Source organism: Lithohypha guttulata (assembly GCF_036872675.1).
Source record: "Lithohypha guttulata strain CCFEE 5908 chromosome Unknown scaffold_1, whole genome shotgun sequence".
NCBI lineage: Eukaryota > Fungi > Ascomycota > Eurotiomycetes > Chaetothyriales > Trichomeriaceae > Lithohypha > Lithohypha guttulata.
The window spans coordinates 4,880,260-4,897,151 of record NW_027042750.1 but is presented as its reverse complement, the minus strand read 5'-3'; the positions used below and the strand labels follow the sequence as shown (position 1 = coordinate 4,897,151).

General features: G+C 49.5%; 8 protein-coding genes across 8 annotated transcripts; 4 read left to right on the top strand and 4 right to left on the bottom strand.

The window, feature by feature from the left end:
- Positions 1 to 289: 289 nt before the first annotated feature.
- Positions 290 to 1,572, top strand: LTR64_001798 (uncharacterized protein; the record flags this gene model as incomplete). Its single annotated transcript, XM_064896176.1, has 4 exons — positions 290 to 314; positions 357 to 850; positions 903 to 1,385; positions 1,435 to 1,572. The coding sequence occupies 4 exons, from the start codon at positions 290 to 292 to the stop codon at positions 1,570 to 1,572; spliced, it is 1,140 nt and encodes a 379-aa protein (XP_064758863.1).
- A 108-nt stretch (positions 1,573 to 1,680) lies between these two features.
- Positions 1,681 to 3,522, bottom strand: LTR64_001797 (uncharacterized protein; the record flags this gene model as incomplete). Its single annotated transcript, XM_064896175.1, has 1 exon — positions 1,681 to 3,522. The coding sequence occupies one exon, from the start codon at positions 3,520 to 3,522 to the stop codon at positions 1,681 to 1,683; it is 1,842 nt and encodes a 613-aa protein (XP_064758862.1).
- Positions 3,523 to 4,696: 1,174 nt separating this feature from the next.
- On the top strand, positions 4,697 to 5,170 carry LTR64_001796 (uncharacterized protein; the record flags this gene model as incomplete). The annotated part of the gene is made up of 1 exon (XM_064896174.1): positions 4,697 to 5,170. The coding sequence occupies one exon, from the start codon at positions 4,697 to 4,699 to the stop codon at positions 5,168 to 5,170; it is 474 nt and encodes a 157-aa protein (XP_064758861.1).
- A 905-nt stretch (positions 5,171 to 6,075) lies between these two features.
- LTR64_001795 (uncharacterized protein) lies at positions 6,076 to 7,101 on the bottom strand (the record flags this gene model as incomplete). The annotated part of the gene is made up of 1 exon (XM_064896173.1): positions 6,076 to 7,101. The coding sequence occupies one exon, from the start codon at positions 7,099 to 7,101 to the stop codon at positions 6,076 to 6,078; it is 1,026 nt and encodes a 341-aa protein (XP_064758860.1).
- Positions 7,102 to 8,092: 991 nt separating this feature from the next.
- Positions 8,093 to 8,884, bottom strand: LTR64_001794 (uncharacterized protein; the record flags this gene model as incomplete). Its single annotated transcript, XM_064896172.1, has 1 exon — positions 8,093 to 8,884. The coding sequence occupies one exon, from the start codon at positions 8,882 to 8,884 to the stop codon at positions 8,093 to 8,095; it is 792 nt and encodes a 263-aa protein (XP_064758859.1).
- Positions 8,885 to 9,692: 808 nt separating this feature from the next.
- On the bottom strand, positions 9,693 to 10,566 carry LTR64_001793 (uncharacterized protein; the record flags this gene model as incomplete). The annotated part of the gene is made up of 2 exons (XM_064896171.1): positions 9,693 to 10,088; positions 10,153 to 10,566. The coding sequence occupies 2 exons, from the start codon at positions 10,564 to 10,566 to the stop codon at positions 9,693 to 9,695; spliced, it is 810 nt and encodes a 269-aa protein (XP_064758858.1).
- Positions 10,567 to 11,397: 831 nt separating this feature from the next.
- Positions 11,398 to 12,470, top strand: TIF34 (translation initiation factor eIF3 subunit; the record flags this gene model as incomplete). The annotated part of the gene is made up of 2 exons (XM_064896170.1): positions 11,398 to 11,928; positions 11,994 to 12,470. 2 exons carry the CDS (start codon positions 11,398 to 11,400, stop codon positions 12,468 to 12,470), a joined length of 1,008 nt encoding a protein of 335 aa, XP_064758857.1.
- Positions 12,471 to 15,005: 2,535 nt separating this feature from the next.
- Positions 15,006 to 16,782, top strand: LTR64_001791 (uncharacterized protein; the record flags this gene model as incomplete). The annotated part of the gene is made up of 4 exons (XM_064896169.1): positions 15,006 to 15,066; positions 15,118 to 15,231; positions 15,375 to 15,400; positions 15,451 to 16,782. 4 exons carry the CDS (start codon positions 15,006 to 15,008, stop codon positions 16,780 to 16,782), a joined length of 1,533 nt encoding a protein of 510 aa, XP_064758856.1.
- Between the last annotated feature and the right edge of the window lie 110 nt (positions 16,783 to 16,892).

The following is a 16,892-nucleotide window of genomic DNA, read 5'->3' as shown; positions in this document are numbered from 1 at the left end:
CAAAGCTGTTCAGCTACACGATATTGACGCAGAATGAGAAATGACATTATTGACGTCCTGACGACCAACCTTGTGAACTCGGCCACCGGAAGTTTGTACGCCGTGAACGCGAGCACTGTACGAGACTGATCTTGTGCACTGGAAACATATATATTGATAGAGGACTGGACTAAACACTTCTCTAGCTTGCTGACATTAAACAGCTCGTCCTAAAGCTAGACATGACAAACTGGATACTAGGCGAGAAGTTCCACGAAACTTATCCTCACCTCAGTGGGGTGCAAGCGTTATGGCAGACGAAATGGCGGTTTCCAGTAAGTAGCATACCGTTCTGGATTGATTCATTATCTAATAAGTTAAGTGTTCGAAAAGCGTATATCCGTTTCACCACGGCAAATATGAAGATTTCGAGCCTATCTTCCAGAAACTGATCGAGGATGATGTGAACGATGCCTACAGCGACAAATACACCGAGTATTTCCTGCCTACAGCACGAAGATTGGTGGACGAGGCAATGTCATGTCAGTCTTCGGATCGGAAACGAGCTATTGAGCTGTATGAACGTGCAGCATGCGTGTTCCGCATATCCAGGTTTCCATCTGTGGATGGAGACGAGACTGGCTTCAAGAGACAGATATTCAATGAGCAGGTACAGGTATACTTAAGAGGTGCAAGTCTATGGGATGCGCCTCTCAAACAGATCATCGTTCCTCATACTGCTGCAGCGGGCAGCGATGGTAAGGAGATACCTGTGTTTGTTAGAATCCCCAGTGCAGCAAGTGCTAGCAAGAAGTGTCCTGTTGTCCTACTCATGACGGGCTTGGATGGGCATAGACCAGACAATACAGGTGTAAGTGTTTAAGTATCCTCTCGAATGTGTCCAAGAACTAAGCTTTGCACAGAGGTCCGACGAGTTTCTCAGGCGTGGCTGGGCATCTGTAATAGTTGAAATTCCTGGCACGGCCGATTGCCCGAGCGATAGACGAGATCCCAAGTCCCCAGACCGCCTATGGACATCCGTGCTTGACTGGATCGCAGATCAACCTCAATTCGATGCTTCTCGAGTCCTTGTTTGGGGTCTATCAGCTGGAGGCTACTACGCAATCAGGGCTGCCCACACTCATCACGATCGCCTGATAGGGTCAATCGGTCAAGGCGCTGGTGTACACCTCTTCCTCAGCAAGGAGTGGCTCAGTCGTGTCGACTACCACGAATATCCTTTTACTCTATCGCATGCTTATGTAAAGAAGTATGGATACAAAGACTGGGATGAACTCCTCGAGAAAGCTCAGGATGACTTCAGCCTGGTCAAGAGTGGCCTGCTCGATTCTTCTTGCTGCCGGTTACTCCTCGTCAACGGTACGTGGGACGGCCTCATGCCGATTGTTAGTATCCTCTACGACTGTATCAATACATATCCGCTAACCTTACTAGGAGGACAGTATGCTGCTCATGAACTATGGCAGGCCGAAGGAGGCCAGGTTTTACGAGAAGATGCTGCACATGGGCTACCCACCAGCCAATGGTTCGATCTATCCATGGATGGAAGAGGTGATGGCAAGCAAGGCATAGATTGGTCGGAGTTAGCATTAACTCCACGGTTTCGGAAGAACTGTGGGTGTGCAAACATATACAATACTGTTTCAAAATATAACACCAGATCTCCAGTATCATTCAATGCTATATGCTACTCACCACCTCTTCCTCTAGCTCCGCCCTCTCTTGCACCGTCGATAACCCTCTCATCGAACCCGTCAAAAGTGGCCTCCTTTCATCAGGCGCCACATGCATACTACTCCTGCTTGGTCTCCTGCTCGCAACTCTAACGCTTCTCACACTTCTCCGCTCATCCTCATCTGCATGCTGCTGCCTCACCACCCTCCCTGCCATATCCACATACATAACCAGACTTATCCCCACGATAAGCCCAATACCCGCCAGCCACAGATTCATTGGACCCGGGTCTTCCTGAAACTGAGAATGCACGATCGCCTGCAGTGCCGACTGGCAGAAGATAGCTACCCCTGAGCAGCAGATGATCGTGCCGTAGACTGTGCCGAACGTGGCGAAGCCGAATACTTTTGCGGCGTAGTCGGACATGGCGCTGTAGTAGAGTGGTCTGAAGACGACGAAGAGACAAATGTTTGTGTATGCTGCTCCAAGGGTTGGCATGGCGCCTAGGACGCCGATGACGGTGCTCATGAGAACGATTAGTGCGAGGACGACGACGGTGCTGACATTGTCGAGGATCAGGCCGATGAATGGTACGGTGATGATACCGCCGAGTGGCAGGGCGATGTCGAAGAAGTTGTTGACTTGTGTTGCTAACGCTTTACTCTGAAGCATGTAGTCATATTGGGTGAAGATTGTGGCGATGAAGAAATTGAATCGTGCCATCTGTAGAACGGTTAACAATGTGATGAAGATGAACCAGGGTGTCTGCATTTGCTTCCAGGCTGGAATGCCGTGGAGCGCACCCCAGACACCTGAAGCCTCCTTCTTCTCTTCTTCCTTCTTTTCGTGGACTTCCCGCTCGGCTGGGGTACCGAGAAGTGATCTGATTTCAGCCAAGGACTGTCTGCGACGCACAGAGCGGTTGCCACGTAACTTCCAAAGCTCGGCTTCGTCCTGAATCTCGTCATCGGAATCATGAACATCGGTAGTCGGATCTGCTGCCACTTCTTCCTCTGCCTCAAGCTCAGTTCTGGTCTCATAGCTCCGCGAAGGCATCAGAAAGAGCTGAGTCAAGACAACGAAAATTGGTACTATGAGGTAGATGAGGAAGAAGGTACGTAAACCAAAAACACCTTCTGTTGCTTCATACAGGATTCGAAACCCCAGGAAGACAGCAGCAGAGGCATCGAAAGAGCCTGTTATTAGTGCTAAGATCAGACCCTGGTAGCGAGGGAACGCGTTCGATAGATGGAAGGACGGAACGAAGCTGAATGTACCGCCAAGCGCAAGAAAGAAACTGCTGGCAATGAATGCATCAAAGGGCAGACTGGTGGCGAAGGCCATGAAAAGGGTACCGATGACAAGAAGTCCACTGCTAATTAAACCACATACTCGAGGGCCGAAACGATCGAGGGTAGTGCCGACGAGTAGAGCTCCCATATTTGTAGTTACGGAAGCAACGATAAAGGTGAGGTTGAGCCTTTGGTCCTGCAAATAGCATATTGGTACCCCTTTACTAAGCTCCTGCTGGGTGCATAATTCTCTATACACTTCTTCATTGACCAGTACAGACTTCAATGCTGCATACCCGAATGTGATACCCGAGGCCAGGATGCAAGTGATGCATCCGACAAAGACCTGTGCAAGCCTTCTGGTGGTGGATACTTCGTAGGCAGGAGCGCTGTCGAGGACCTCCGGAACGTGTTCCAAAGCCGTATGTCTGGGTAGAAGATCGTAGCTGATCTTATGGCTAAGGCTTTTGGTCAAGATCAGGCTTGCAACATCAAGGTCTTCGTCTCGCTCCCGATCCACACCTTCCACACTCGTCAAATGCTGGACCAAGGACATGTCGGATCTCCAATTGTGATATTCAGCTCATATATACTGAAGGTTGAGACGATGTAGTGCCAAAGTACTGACGGCGATGTCCTCACACAGCCATATTGGGCAAAAGAACTTAGTCAGCCACAGAAGACAATGAAAAGAGATACCTTGTCCTGCCAACAGATGGCAACGTCAACAGTCGAAGATACTCGAGAGGAATTCTCGAGTACAAATTTTACCTATCATGCGGAGAAAGAAACTGAAGCGCGCTTGCCATCGTGATCAGATTATGCGACGATAGCGAGCAGTGGGGCCTTCCGCTCGTGCAAATTCAGGCATGTGGTTAACCGAGAGTTCCAAGAGACCGTACAATCACCACTGGTGACGAGCACAACAAAGGCATTGCTCCTGATGGTGTGCACCTCGGATCTCTGAATGGTGGTCAGTATATGGCAGACTCTCAATGGTCGTCTGATCTCCTCTCTATCTCAAGGTTGACGTGAAGGTTTTGGATTTGCTGCGGCGAGATGAACAAATTGCAACAGCCACTTGAAGTTATCGGCCCGCTACGGTGCCAGATCCGACACAATTCCGAGATTACTTTGAGATAACAATCAGCTGACCACAACAGAGTCATTGATAAAAGGCCCATTCATGCTCTTCATTCTTTCCAGAACGACAGGAACATATGCACGAGCGTCGATACACTTGTTCACGACTTCACATCTCGATCAGCGAATATTTAAGTGATACCCAGACGATTTGATGGCTCATACCAAATTGTGTAGAGCTACTGGAATCTTATTCCGACCTTATGAACAAAATTGTTTGTTTAGTGATTCGAAGCACTGAGTTATCGATTCTCTTCTTGTCGAATTGATACGCTAAAATCTGTTATCAAGCCGACATACATGTCATGTGTATACGTGCTTGCCTAACAGGACCAACGAAACAAGGAGGACCTAGTAGGCATGTTCCAGCAGTCGATCGAACTCAGAATCGTCTCTTTCTCTGCCACCACATCGATGCAGGGTCAGAGGATCTGTCTCTCCTGACTCTCTAGCTGACTGCAAAACCTTCAACGCAAGCGCTCTCTCTTCCTGGTCCTCTGGCGTGAAGTAATTCCACCACCCAACATGTCCAAGTCAGTAGCTATCCGAGCGTGTATCTGATGAAGTTTCTTCTCGACTAAAGCAAAATGGCAAAAGCAATAGCTCCTGCACCCGCTCCCAGTCCGGCTTTAATCCAGTTTGGCCTGGTGTCCGCCGCAGCACCAGTAGAACCAGCACTTGCCGTCGCACTAGCTGCGCCTGACCCAGCAGCAGTGGAAGCCATATTCGTCGACGCAGTTGCCGAGCTCGAGACGGCGCTGGCACTGCTAACTCCTGAGCTGATCACCGCACTCGCACTTGACGTTGCGCTGCTCAATGCACTGCTGATACTACTCTGTATGCTGGCGACCGAACTCGTTGCATCCGTCTGTGTCGCTTCTGTCAACAATGACAGTTCCGAGCTGGCGGAGCTTGCTGCTTGCACGGCTGAAGAAGTGATGCTCGCGGCTGCGGAGTTGGCCGAAGAGATGATGGAGCTGGCGACTGTCTGGATCGAGAGGACAGAAGAGGCGCCGCTGTTGGCGGTGCCGACACCAGTGACAATGGAGCTGATTTCTTGACTGGAGGCGAGAGCGATCAAGCCAAGGAATACTGGGGAGCTTATGGTCTTCATAGTTGTGGTGGAAGTATGACCTTTAAACAACAATCAAACAATGTTTCAGCGAAGGAAAACGAGATCGTGATCGGTAAATACGTATGTACAAAGTATAAGAGATTGGTGTTCAGGAAATGTTGTTCTTTTGATGAGGATACCCTTTAGATGTTATTAACTATGCGAATGGCTGTGCCCTCGGGTTGACTGGGGGGCTGAGCTCTTACTTCCATCTGCACAGCTCATGAATGTACCACGTCACCCGTTCGAAAGGCGGACTATTCAGATCAGCTTGAGAGGCGGACTGTCTTGGCATAGATCATCAAGACTTTCTCGCGGCACGAGTTGCCCGACTGAGTGGTGCGGCCCGTGAACAAACATGGGGAAGAGCATTTCAATCTTCTCCTCTTCCCCCTCTGCTCGAATGGTTCCTCATGAAACTCGACGATCGAGCTGTTGCACATCCGCTGTTCATGCGCCGTGTTCGCAAGCTCGTGTGCTACTTTCTTGATTGACACGAACACGTCATGGTCACGGCTGGCTTGAGTACTTTCACATTCTCATCATCTTTGAGAGTATGGGTTATGCTCAACCTCTCTGCATCAACACTGATGGAGTACTGTATTGAGGCTTTCAGACGACAACGAATAGACCCTTCTATCACCGTACCTCGACGTAAACCACACGCGCCCGTCTACTGTACGAGTTCGGCAGTGTTGCACCAGTCATCAGCTTTCCAGCAAATGGTTTGTTATTGTTTTCTATTTCATATTAAGTGCTCTGTCGCTGACACTTGGTTCCTCAGCAAAACGCTGCTGTATCGCTGCACTTCCTGATAGTCTTTGAGGTTGGCTGACCCACAGTAGTAGACACTTAGCTGATCAGAGCGTTCCGTCTCCTCTTTCGCCGCTCTTCCCGACGCGCTTTGACCCGTCTTGCAATACGATTGGCATCCACTGCCCTCGCTCTCACTCGCCCTGCTTGACGCCTCTTGTAGCGCTCGACCAATAACGATCCCAGCCTCAATGCTTGCCGGAAGTCACCTATCTCATAGTTGACCAACCTGTCCTGCATAGTTCTCAAGTACGTGCATGCCCTGGATGTCGAGTCTGGAGAAAAGACAGCATCCAAGTCATCCTCGTACTGCAACAGTATGGAGTAGTAGTCAACCACCGGCTCACGACTCATGACAAGTCTCTCGACCGATCGGGCTAACTGCTCGATTTGAGGTTCACCACTAGGGATGTTCGCAAATTCGATCTGTTGACATCTAAGCTGTGAGAAGGCTTTGAGACACACTTCGAACACCGGCAGTTCCATGGTGCGGTTGAAGTCCACCCAACGGTTAGGACACTGGAACATTATCTTGATCGACGTGTTAGGCAGTGTTTGACGAGCCATTAACACAAAGTCCCATATCGTTCCAGGAGAGAAGTTGTCCGTGGGTCCGGCAATCAATAGCTCAATAGCTCTGAATCTGGAAATCGTCGACCACGTTCTCGGACGAGGTATGGCGGCGGGCACTTGGTTGTGGTGCTCGGAATACCATGTCGGTCGTATGTACACTTCGCCCAGGATCACGAACGCTCCGTCATGGTCAATATAAGGCAAGTGGCCTGGGGCTTTGTTCTTCCATCTGCGATGACCCATCCAATTTCCTGGTTGCAAGATCATCGTTGGAGTGTTGTCTTTGTACAGGACCTCTGTACCTTTGTGGTACAGGTCCCGACATGTATAGAGAATTGCGGCTGTGAGATCATAGTTCGAAGAAGGCATGGCTTCGAGTGCTCCCCTTGATAGAAGCTGCTTCAAAATCAGCACCTCGAGCTCGTCAGGGAGCGACAAGAGTCTGCTGTCTGGTTGGTCGGAATTGGAGTGAGGACGGACTTGAAGGGACATCTTAGGTAAGTTGCTTTGATCAGTCAGGTGCGCTAGGTTTGCTCTCGCTGTTGCTGCTGCTGCTGCTGCTGCTGCTGATTTTGGTTGCAAATTGACTAAGTACTCGGGTTGAAGACATTTTGATCAGCTATCTGTGTCATGCGGTGCAGCCTCGAGCCACTGACTTCAAGATATCACCATCACGTTTGACGTGAACAAAAAAAGCACATTATCGCGTCTTGTGACACGCTTCGTCACTTTTGTGAAAGTGAAGTTCCCACCAAACTGTTGTCCTAGGCCACCACATCTCGAGCTCGGAGGTCGTGCAGATGGCTATGTCTTGACTCTCAGCGCTGGAGAGAGTGATTGAGGATCATGCACTTGTTCCTTGTCCTGAATTGTCCAACGTGTTGTACTGTAAGTGGTGAGCAGCGTTATCGCATACCTAAGGGCAACTCGAGGACTATAGATGTATGTATATATACTTTTACTCTTGCGGACCGATCACGACACTGACGCCCACCGGAGGGTTTGGCACCTAGCTATTTGTCTTAAGAGTTCAGTGCCTGGCCCAGAGGTAGGTCAGGTGTCAACAAAAACATAAACAGATTGGCACACACATACAAACAAAAGCAGGAAAGGTCAACGTCTAGAGAGTACATGGTCAGTATAGGTAGAATGAGAGCAACTGTCGTTGGGGGTAGCAAGCAAATAATCAAGAAGCCCAAACACAAATCGAATTCAATGAGAAGGAGCATGTTTGCTGGTAGTCTAACCAAGTGCCAAGCATGTTGCACATCGAAACGTGAAACCGCAACAACTCTCCTATCTCCAGTTCAACGTGGCAAGACAGAGGTAAATCAAAGCGCAAGTTTTCGTGAACAATCTTAGTACAAGGTACCGTTCCAGTCCAGCAATCTTGCATATTTAGCAGGAGTTCCTTCTCTTTCATTGCCAACTTGCCTCCCTAGTTGTGTTCATTCGACTCTCCACCAGCCACTTCAATCGCCAATCATTCTACGTCCATTTGATTCTCCTTGTCCTCCTCCTCCTCCTGAACGAGAACGAGGTCCTGATTCGCGACATTGACACTTCTGGCAGCGACTTCTAGATTGATCGCTACCGACCACATACCTCTTCCTTCGACTCTGCCGGTATAACCTTTGTACCTCCCCTTCCGGACGCGCACGTAGGCACCTAAGTTGAAGTGGTGAAATATAGCATGTTTTGAGTCTTGCCGATTGTTGTTTCCGCCAGAGACGCAGAGCTGTTGTTCTGATTTCTGGGTGGAAGTGCGGTTCATGACGTCTGGAAACACTTCTCTTTGAGGTTCGTAGTAATCTGGTCTTCGAGCAGGCCCACTGGTCTCACGTGCTTGAGCTGCCAATAGGGCTGGCTTTGACATGGTGTGCTGGTCTGCCTCTCTGTAATCCTGAGGCGACACGCTGCAGCTTCTGTTAATGCTGGCTAGCCCTGCTTTGCTAAGGCTGTGCCTGAGCTGCTCGATCAAGGCAGCAGACTCTGCTTGAACACGTGCCTCTCGCATACGGCGGTTACGATCCCAGAACTGTTGCGTCATGGCTTGAGTAGCATGCTCGTCCAAGCTTGATGGCATCACAACAGACTCAGCGGAAACATCACAACGTGTAGAGGTTCTCGCGTCAGGGATGGTGGCGGCGACATTTTCGCGATCGGCCCAAGCTTGTTCAAGCTCGATATCTTCAAGTGCCTTTGTAAGATCATCCATGTCAAGGTTATTAGGGGTTGTGTCCGTCGTTGTGGTGTCTGCGAAGATTGAATTCATGCCTGCGATCCTTTTCTTAAACAGTTGAAACTTCGATTTTCTTGTGTAGTGGAATGTTGATCTGTTTCAATTGTTCATGAGTGGTGCCCAATTATGGCTGTATACGCGCAGGCCTGATTGAAAGTGACATACGAACATTAAATGCACAGATGTGACTCCGTCCGAGGTGTTGACTTGACAAACGACCCTACATTAGTGACACCTAGACCACTCGCGTTCCGGTAAGTAAAAGTATAGGAGACACGCCCGCAGGTTTGTTGTGGTAGCCCCGACATTTTCATTGACCAGGACGTGCCGCTGTAGCCTTCCATCACATAGAGCGAAAGGTGTAAGAGCGACCACACGTAGAAGGGAAATTAGTGACAACAGTCATTCGATCTGAGTGAAGGTGGGGTCAACTTTCGACTAGTATTTGCTGAAAGGAGGCAAGATCAAGTTGTCGTTCTCTTTGTGGGACCTGAGATACCAACGACAGAGCCAATAACAACTGCTTAGAGCTATTCCAGACGGAAGAACCCGGAAAAGGGACCAGAGAATATATATGCAGGCTGCGCAGCAATCCTCAGCTGTTGACAAAAGCCCATACTACATACTTTGGGGCTGTAAGATCTTCTGTCGCATCAGACGACGCTGTTCTCGGCGTGTTGTCGTAGATTTGACGATTAGTGCACAACACGCAAGCTTGCCAATTGTGAGAAACGCGACTGTAGCAGCCATATGGGAAGAAAAGGACAATGCTGTAAAAGTCGTCGATATAGTAAGAGTGACTTTTCGGCTTATTTGGCCATACGTATATTGCTAATTCCCCTTAGAAGACATCACACCTCAAGATCTTGACCTCCTGTACTGGTCGGTCCTGTGCACCAGTTCGGACAGCGCCAAGAGCATCAACAACATCAAGGCCATCAGCTACTTGTCCGAAGACAGTATGCTTGCCGTCAAGATGTGGAGTTGCTGCCAAGCAGATGAAGAATTGTGAGCCATTAGTATTTGGTCCCGAGTTTGCCATGCTGAGAATGCCCTTGCCAGTGTGTCTGAGCTCAGACACGAACTCGTCCTCGAATTTGCCGCCAAAAATAGAACGACCACCACGGCCGGTGCCGTCTGGATCACCTCCTTGAATCATAAAGCCTGGGATAATACGGTGGAAGATGACACCATCGTATTTGCCTGTTGCTGCTAAGGTTGCGAAGTTCTTGCATGTCTATAGATTGTGCGTTAGTACAGAGATTTAATTGAGCAAAGGCAGTCGCAGACTGATATCATACTTTTGGAGTTTGCTGTGAGAACAAAGCAATAGTGATATCGCCGAGGGTAGTGTGCATGACAACACCTTGTGCATTGTCGGCATACTCTGCTCCAGTCGATGGTGCATTGTTGTCCGGGAAGGAACTGTCGGTTGGTAGCTGCTGACCACCAGAATAACCTTGTTGGCCGCCTGCATAACCCTGTTGACCACCAGAGTAACCTGGTTGGTTGCTAGAAGAGATTGGCTGCTGGCTAGAAGGAGTTGAATAACTGCCATGTGAAGCTGCCTGGTTGTCGTAAGAGGCTGGCTGGTTGCTTGATGCAACTCTTTGATTGTCGTGGGAACTTGCAATTCCAGTACTAGCAGACGACGCATTGGTGCTAGAGTGAGTATCCTCCTTGTCGTGCTTGAACAAAGACTTGAGCTTATTCATCGTTGCGGTTGGAGATTGCAGTCAGTAAGTTCTCACAGATTACTGCAAAGTTTGAAAGATCGGCAATGATCAATATGTATTTATACTGCCAGTAAGGTCGGAGAACTGGTGCTCTTCCATAATAACCTGAATTGTCCATTGATGCTCTCATCGCGAACGTCATCTGCCAAAATACAGTCTGTTGGTGGGGAAAGACTATATGCCTCAGGCAGCCAAACAGTGAGTGAGCCCTGTCATTGGTGGAGATCTGCACCGGTTGAGGGTCGCGAACCAGAATCTGGTCAAAACCAATTGACTCCTTTCAAGTAGGCATGGTACAAAGGTCAGCACTTTCTATGTCAATCGACGGTACCAGGTGTAGTAAAGAGGATGGATGTCTTCCAATGGTTGGTGACGCAGAGTGCGAATGAAGACATCTCTGTGTTATTTTGCTGGCCGTCCCCGTTTACTGTGATACTTGCTTCGGTCTCCTTGTCGCTGTGCAGCCACGTAGCTCTTGAAACTAACCTTGGCGCTAGAAACCATGATGTGTGCACTCCTCCTCTGCGTTATCTACTAATCAAGCAGTTCGTTGGCTGGCTAATTAAACAGCAACATACAAGCTCAATAACCATCTAAGTCAGGCCTGCAGGCATCAACACCCCTTGGCATCCACGTGTGAGCACCGCTAGCGTCCGCCCGCACTGAGAAATTGTTTGGTGGTACTGCGGGTACTACGCAGACCTGAGTCACTGCCTTGTGTGCCGGCTTTGACATCTCTCAATTCTTGAGATCAACCATTGTCGTTGCACATCTAAACCCGAACACCGACCAAGAGACGAATCCGAGAACATGCGTCCGATCTTACTCCAAGGCCACGAACGGTCACTGAATCAAATCGCTTACAACCACGAAGGCGACCTGCTTTTCTCGGTGGCCAAGGACAAAGTAGTTTGCGCTTGGTACACCAGCAATGGAGAACGCTTAGGCACATATACAGGCCACCAGGGCGCCGTATGGACTGTTGATGTCTCTCCTAGAACGCAGTTATTGGCCACAGGAGCCGCCGACAACACGATCAAGCTGTGGGACATACGGAGTGGTCAATGTGTGAAGACATGGGAGAACCCAACTGCGATTAAGCGGGTCAAGTTCAGCGAGGACGGAAGTCGGCTACTTGCTGTAACAGAAAAGCGAATGGGCTACCTGGGAACAATTGTCGTCTACTCGATCAATTACGACGATTTGACACAACAGACCGACGAGCAGGATCTGAAGATCACTTGTGAGGACAGCAAGGCTACCGTCGCTGGCTGGTCTTACCTGGACAAGTACATCATTGCTGCTCACGAAGACGGCAGCGTCTCGCAGTACGATTCAAAGGTACGTCAAATCAACCTTGTAGCAACTCTTCTCCACGTTTCGTTTGATACTAATTGCTCTTGCAGTCTGGCGACCTTGTTAAGAACGCAGAAGTACACGAATACGATACTCAGATCAACGATATCCAGTTCTCCAGCGACCGAACCTACTTCATCACGGCTGGCAAGGACAAGTCAGCCAAGATCGTCAGTGCACGAGACCTCGAGATCCTCAAGACCTACGTCGCAGACACCCCTCTAAACACGGCAGCAATTACACCCAAGAAAGACTTCGTGATCCTAGGTGGAGGCCAAGCAGCTATGGATGTCACCACCACAAGCGCAAGACAAGGTAAATTTGAAGCACGCTTCTACCACAAGATCTTCGAGGACGAGATCGGAAGAGTAAGAGGTCACTTTGGTCCGTTGAACACAATTGCTGTCCACCCACAAGGTACTGGCTATGCTAGTGGTGGTGAAGACGGCTATGTAAGAATGCATGCCTTCGACAAGGCCTACTTCGACTTCATGTACGAGGTGGAGCGTGAGGCAGCAAGGAAATGAGACCACTAAGACATTCTACCATCCTTAACGGATACTTACAACAAGAACTCACACCACGGTATGGTCCAACACGACAACCCACCAGTCCAGCCTCAATAATGCTGCCTCAGTACGGATTATTCTATGCTAGTGCTGGCCGAAATGCAGAGGGTACATTCTTGACAGTAAGCACTTGCAGCACCGGGCGCAAGCCCAGAACTTCGAGAACGAATTCAGGTGCAGGACTGCCGCCGATCGCGCAGGCGAAGCTTGGCATTCGTCTATACTCATTTTGACTGGGAGAAGCAGGAGACAGGCGAAGTGAAAGTACTCTACAGCACCAGCTAACCACCAACACTGTGAAGCAGCACTGATGGGCCAAGGCACGTCCCTTTGACGATAGTCACGTTCCGTACAGCGGACGACGATAGACACTATTGTTGATTTCGTCGTCTTTATACCAGTTGCTCTGTGTTCGTCCTCTTCTGGCGTGAGAAGGGCGATGATGATTTTCTAGTCTAAGAAACATATTCATGTCCACAGCATGACTCATTTCCGAGAACCAGATCATTTACGAATCAAGCCTGGACTTTTTGTTGCCTTTTTAGTTGATTCAAGCGAATATGTTGCCTTATAATGCAGGGCGCCAGTCAGCTGACACGTTCTCCTCACCACCCACGCAGTGACTTTGTGATCTCGATGCCGGATCACTAAATCGTGGTCACCACAATTTCGCTAACATTATCTTCTAAACACTGCAGCTGGAAGAACCCGGACTTCTCTTACCACACCACGCAGTTTCGATCAGAGTCGATAACCCAATTTGACAACCTCATCAGCCTGATCCACGCTTCAGCCTAATGGCTACTCGCACCAGAAGTTGTCAACATGGTGGTAGTGGGAAGTACACACATCACAGACATGGCGACGCACGTATGGAAATGGTGGTTCTTGCAGCACGCTGCGCCATTCTGTTCTATGCACACCACAAAGCACAACAACGGGCTAGGGATGCTTCGATGTCCAGGAGCTCGTCCATTCGTCAGCGACATCGTCCCAGGTTACATCCTGAACTTGTGCGCGCGGACACGACGGAGCGAGGCCGGAGAGGACGTAATCGAGCGTTCGGACCGCGCCAAGAGTCCAGCACCTCTCCCGTAGAAGACTGGGCACAACATACGCGATCGCAAAGCTTTGAGAGGCAGACAAGACGAGACAGGTCCCCGCGTGGCTTACGCCCGACCATCGGTCATCCTCCATCTGTTCAACGGGCACGTGACTTGCAGCGACGCCGACGTGCCTTTCAACACAAGGAATGCTCTGTCTGTGGTGACAAGCCGGAAACACCAAATGAGATATACGCCCATCTCACCTCTTCTTGCCAATCATATCACAACTGGCAAGATGAGATAATTTGCACTGACTGTCTTCAGCACTACCTCGAATCTCGAATGTTTCCTTCCGATGACCCAAAAACCAAATATCGCTTCCCTTCCACCCGAATAACTTGTTGGGCTCCAAACTGCAACATAGAACTTACCACAAGTACACTACAAAAGCACACTCCCACAGCCCTATTTGCCATGTACACATCCGCTCTCGACGCGCAGTATCTTCGCGAAGATACATCAACACTTCAGTGTGCAACTCCTAGCTGTCCAGGAGCTTTCTGGTCCGAACCGGACGACAAGATCCCAACCACAATCATCTGCGAGCTGTGCGGACACGAAACCTGCACGGAATGTAAAGACCTCTACTACAAGCACAGAAACCAGCCTTGTCCTTCAATAGCAGCACAGCGCCGACGTACTAAAGACTCACGCCTGAAGCGTGAAGAAGAGCTCTCTGCAGCTTTCTTGGAGGAAGGAACGAGGTGCCCGAGGTGTAGCCTGCCATACCAGAAGATCGGCGGGTGTGACCACATTGTGTGTGGGAAGGATGCAGATGGGGTTGGGCCGAGTAGAGGGTGTGGACACGAGTTTTGTCATAGGTGCTTTGAGCCTTGGAGGAGGCATAGAGCTGGGTGTGCTTATAGTATCTTTTGAGTAGGTCAGCTAGGGAATCTTTGCAGTCGCAAACAATCACATAGCATAGTATTAAGATGACGCGGTGTCCGGTCAACCAGTAGCTCTTGGCACGAGTCCGCCCTGAAATTAATTAGTCATTGATTATTAGAACTTCCTCACGGGCAGTCTCATCGTATTTCCATCATTAACTACCCAGCTGAGCAACTTCAGTCATTCACTCAAATGACAAGCAACTGGGCCATGAAAACACTCTCAGCATTGATCAACATGTTGACGCTTTGATGGACAGACAGTTCGCATGACCGGAACCTTTTCCAGTCATGTATTTGACGTCACAAAAGGATTAAACGACAAGAAGAGTTTCCAGGACTTATGAAGTCTGGACAGCCAAGGGCATTGCCCTCGGTAGTTTGGATAATGTCGAGTATATCTAACGTAGGGTTGAACGCCGATTCAGGTAGGACGTGTCTTGTTGCTTTCGTTGCCCCATCGTAGACATTGTAGCATCTTTTCGGCTCTCAAACTCAAAATGGCAGGTGCGAATCAGAAAGGAATCGTCAACATTGACACAATCGACGGGCATCAGAAAGGTATTGGCAAATACTGAAGGACTTCTTGTGAGTGCTAATACAGGTGCGTAGAAGGACTGCCGAAGGAATTGAGGGACGAGCTTGACAAGCTAGAGAAGCAATTTACAGTAACCACTGAGAAGCTGAAGGAAATCACGAAGCGCTTTCAGGAGGAGCTCGAGGAAGGTGAGTCAGCGACCTTCTTCGCATGACTTCGGTGCATGCACACCCTACCAAAGAAAAAAACACGAGCCCTGCTAGGATATGTGTGCCACTGTCACGTTAATATACGATTGAGGACATACAGGAGCTGACCATCATCTTAATAGGTCTCAAAGAAAACGGCAAGAATATTGTGAGGTTCTCTGATCATTGTCAACGATACACGATGGCTGACGTGATTAGGCCATGTTCGTTACGTGGGTACTCGGCTTTCCCACAGGTGAAGAAAAAGGATCTTTTCTCACAGTCGATCTCGGCGGCACGAATCTTCGTGTCTGCTGGATTACGCTGAATGGCAAGACAAAAGACAAGGAACACGACATAGTCGTGAAGCAAGACTCGTACACAATGCCTGGTGAACTTAAAACAGGCAATGCATCGGATCTATGGTCATTCATTGCCCAATCTTTGCAGAAGTTCATTGAGAAAGAGAACCTTACTGCGACGCCCAATGAACCACTTCCTCTAGGCTTTACATTTTCCTACCCAGCTATCCAAGACTACATTGATCAAGGCGTGCTCCAAACCTGGACCAAAGGCTTTGATATCGAGAACGTCGAAGGCAACGACGTCGCATCTCAGCTACGATCCGCCATATCTGATCTCAACTTATCCATAGAGATCGTGGCAGTAATCAACGACACAACCGGCGCAATGATAGCATCCGCCTACAACGACCCCGACACGATAGTAGGAGCCATCTTCGGCACCGGATGCAACGCAGCCTACATGGACAAAATCAGCAACATCCCAAAACTAAAAGGCAAAGAACAGATCCAAAACCTGAGTCCCGATACCCCAATGGCCATCAACTGCGAGTACGGAGCCTTCGACAACGCCCGAAAAGTCCTGCCCATAACAAGATACGACGAAAACATCGACGCAGACTCTCCACGACCCGGAGAACAAGCCTTCGAAAAACTCTCAGCAGGCCTCTACCTCGGCGAGATCTTCCGCCTCATCATCCTCGACATGCACGATCGTAACCTCTTCCTCAAAGACCAAGACATCACCAAACTCAAAGAACCATACAGCATCGACACCGCCTTCCTCTCCAGCCTCGAAGACGATTCTACAGATAGCTTAACCCAATCCTCCGAGACCTTCAAATCAGACTTCAACCTCACCTTCACCGAGCCAGAACTAAACTTCAGCCGTCTCCTCGCGCACCTCATCGCCATCCGCGGCGCACGACTCTGCGCCTGTGGAGTCGCTGCGATATCTCGTATGACAAAAACTACGACTGGGCACGTCGCGGCAGACGGTAGCGTGGCGAACAAACACCCGCGGTTCAAGAAACGGTGGGGCCAGGCGTTGGGAGAGATACTGGACTGGAGTGGGGAGGACATCAACAAGGCTGTTGATGAGACCGGCGCACCGATTGTGATTACGAGTGCGGAGGATGGGAGTGGTGTGGGTGCGGCGGTGATTGCGGCTATGACGCTTGAGAGGTGGAGGAAGGGCCATGATGCGGGAATAAAAGGAGATGGATTTGAGAAAGTGAGTGGACGATGAGGACTGAGTTATGTTTCCCATATGTATGTTGAGTGATGGCTTGGCATATTGTAAACATGAAGAACCAGCATGTAGAACTACGTATATACTGAAACGATAGGTTGAACAAA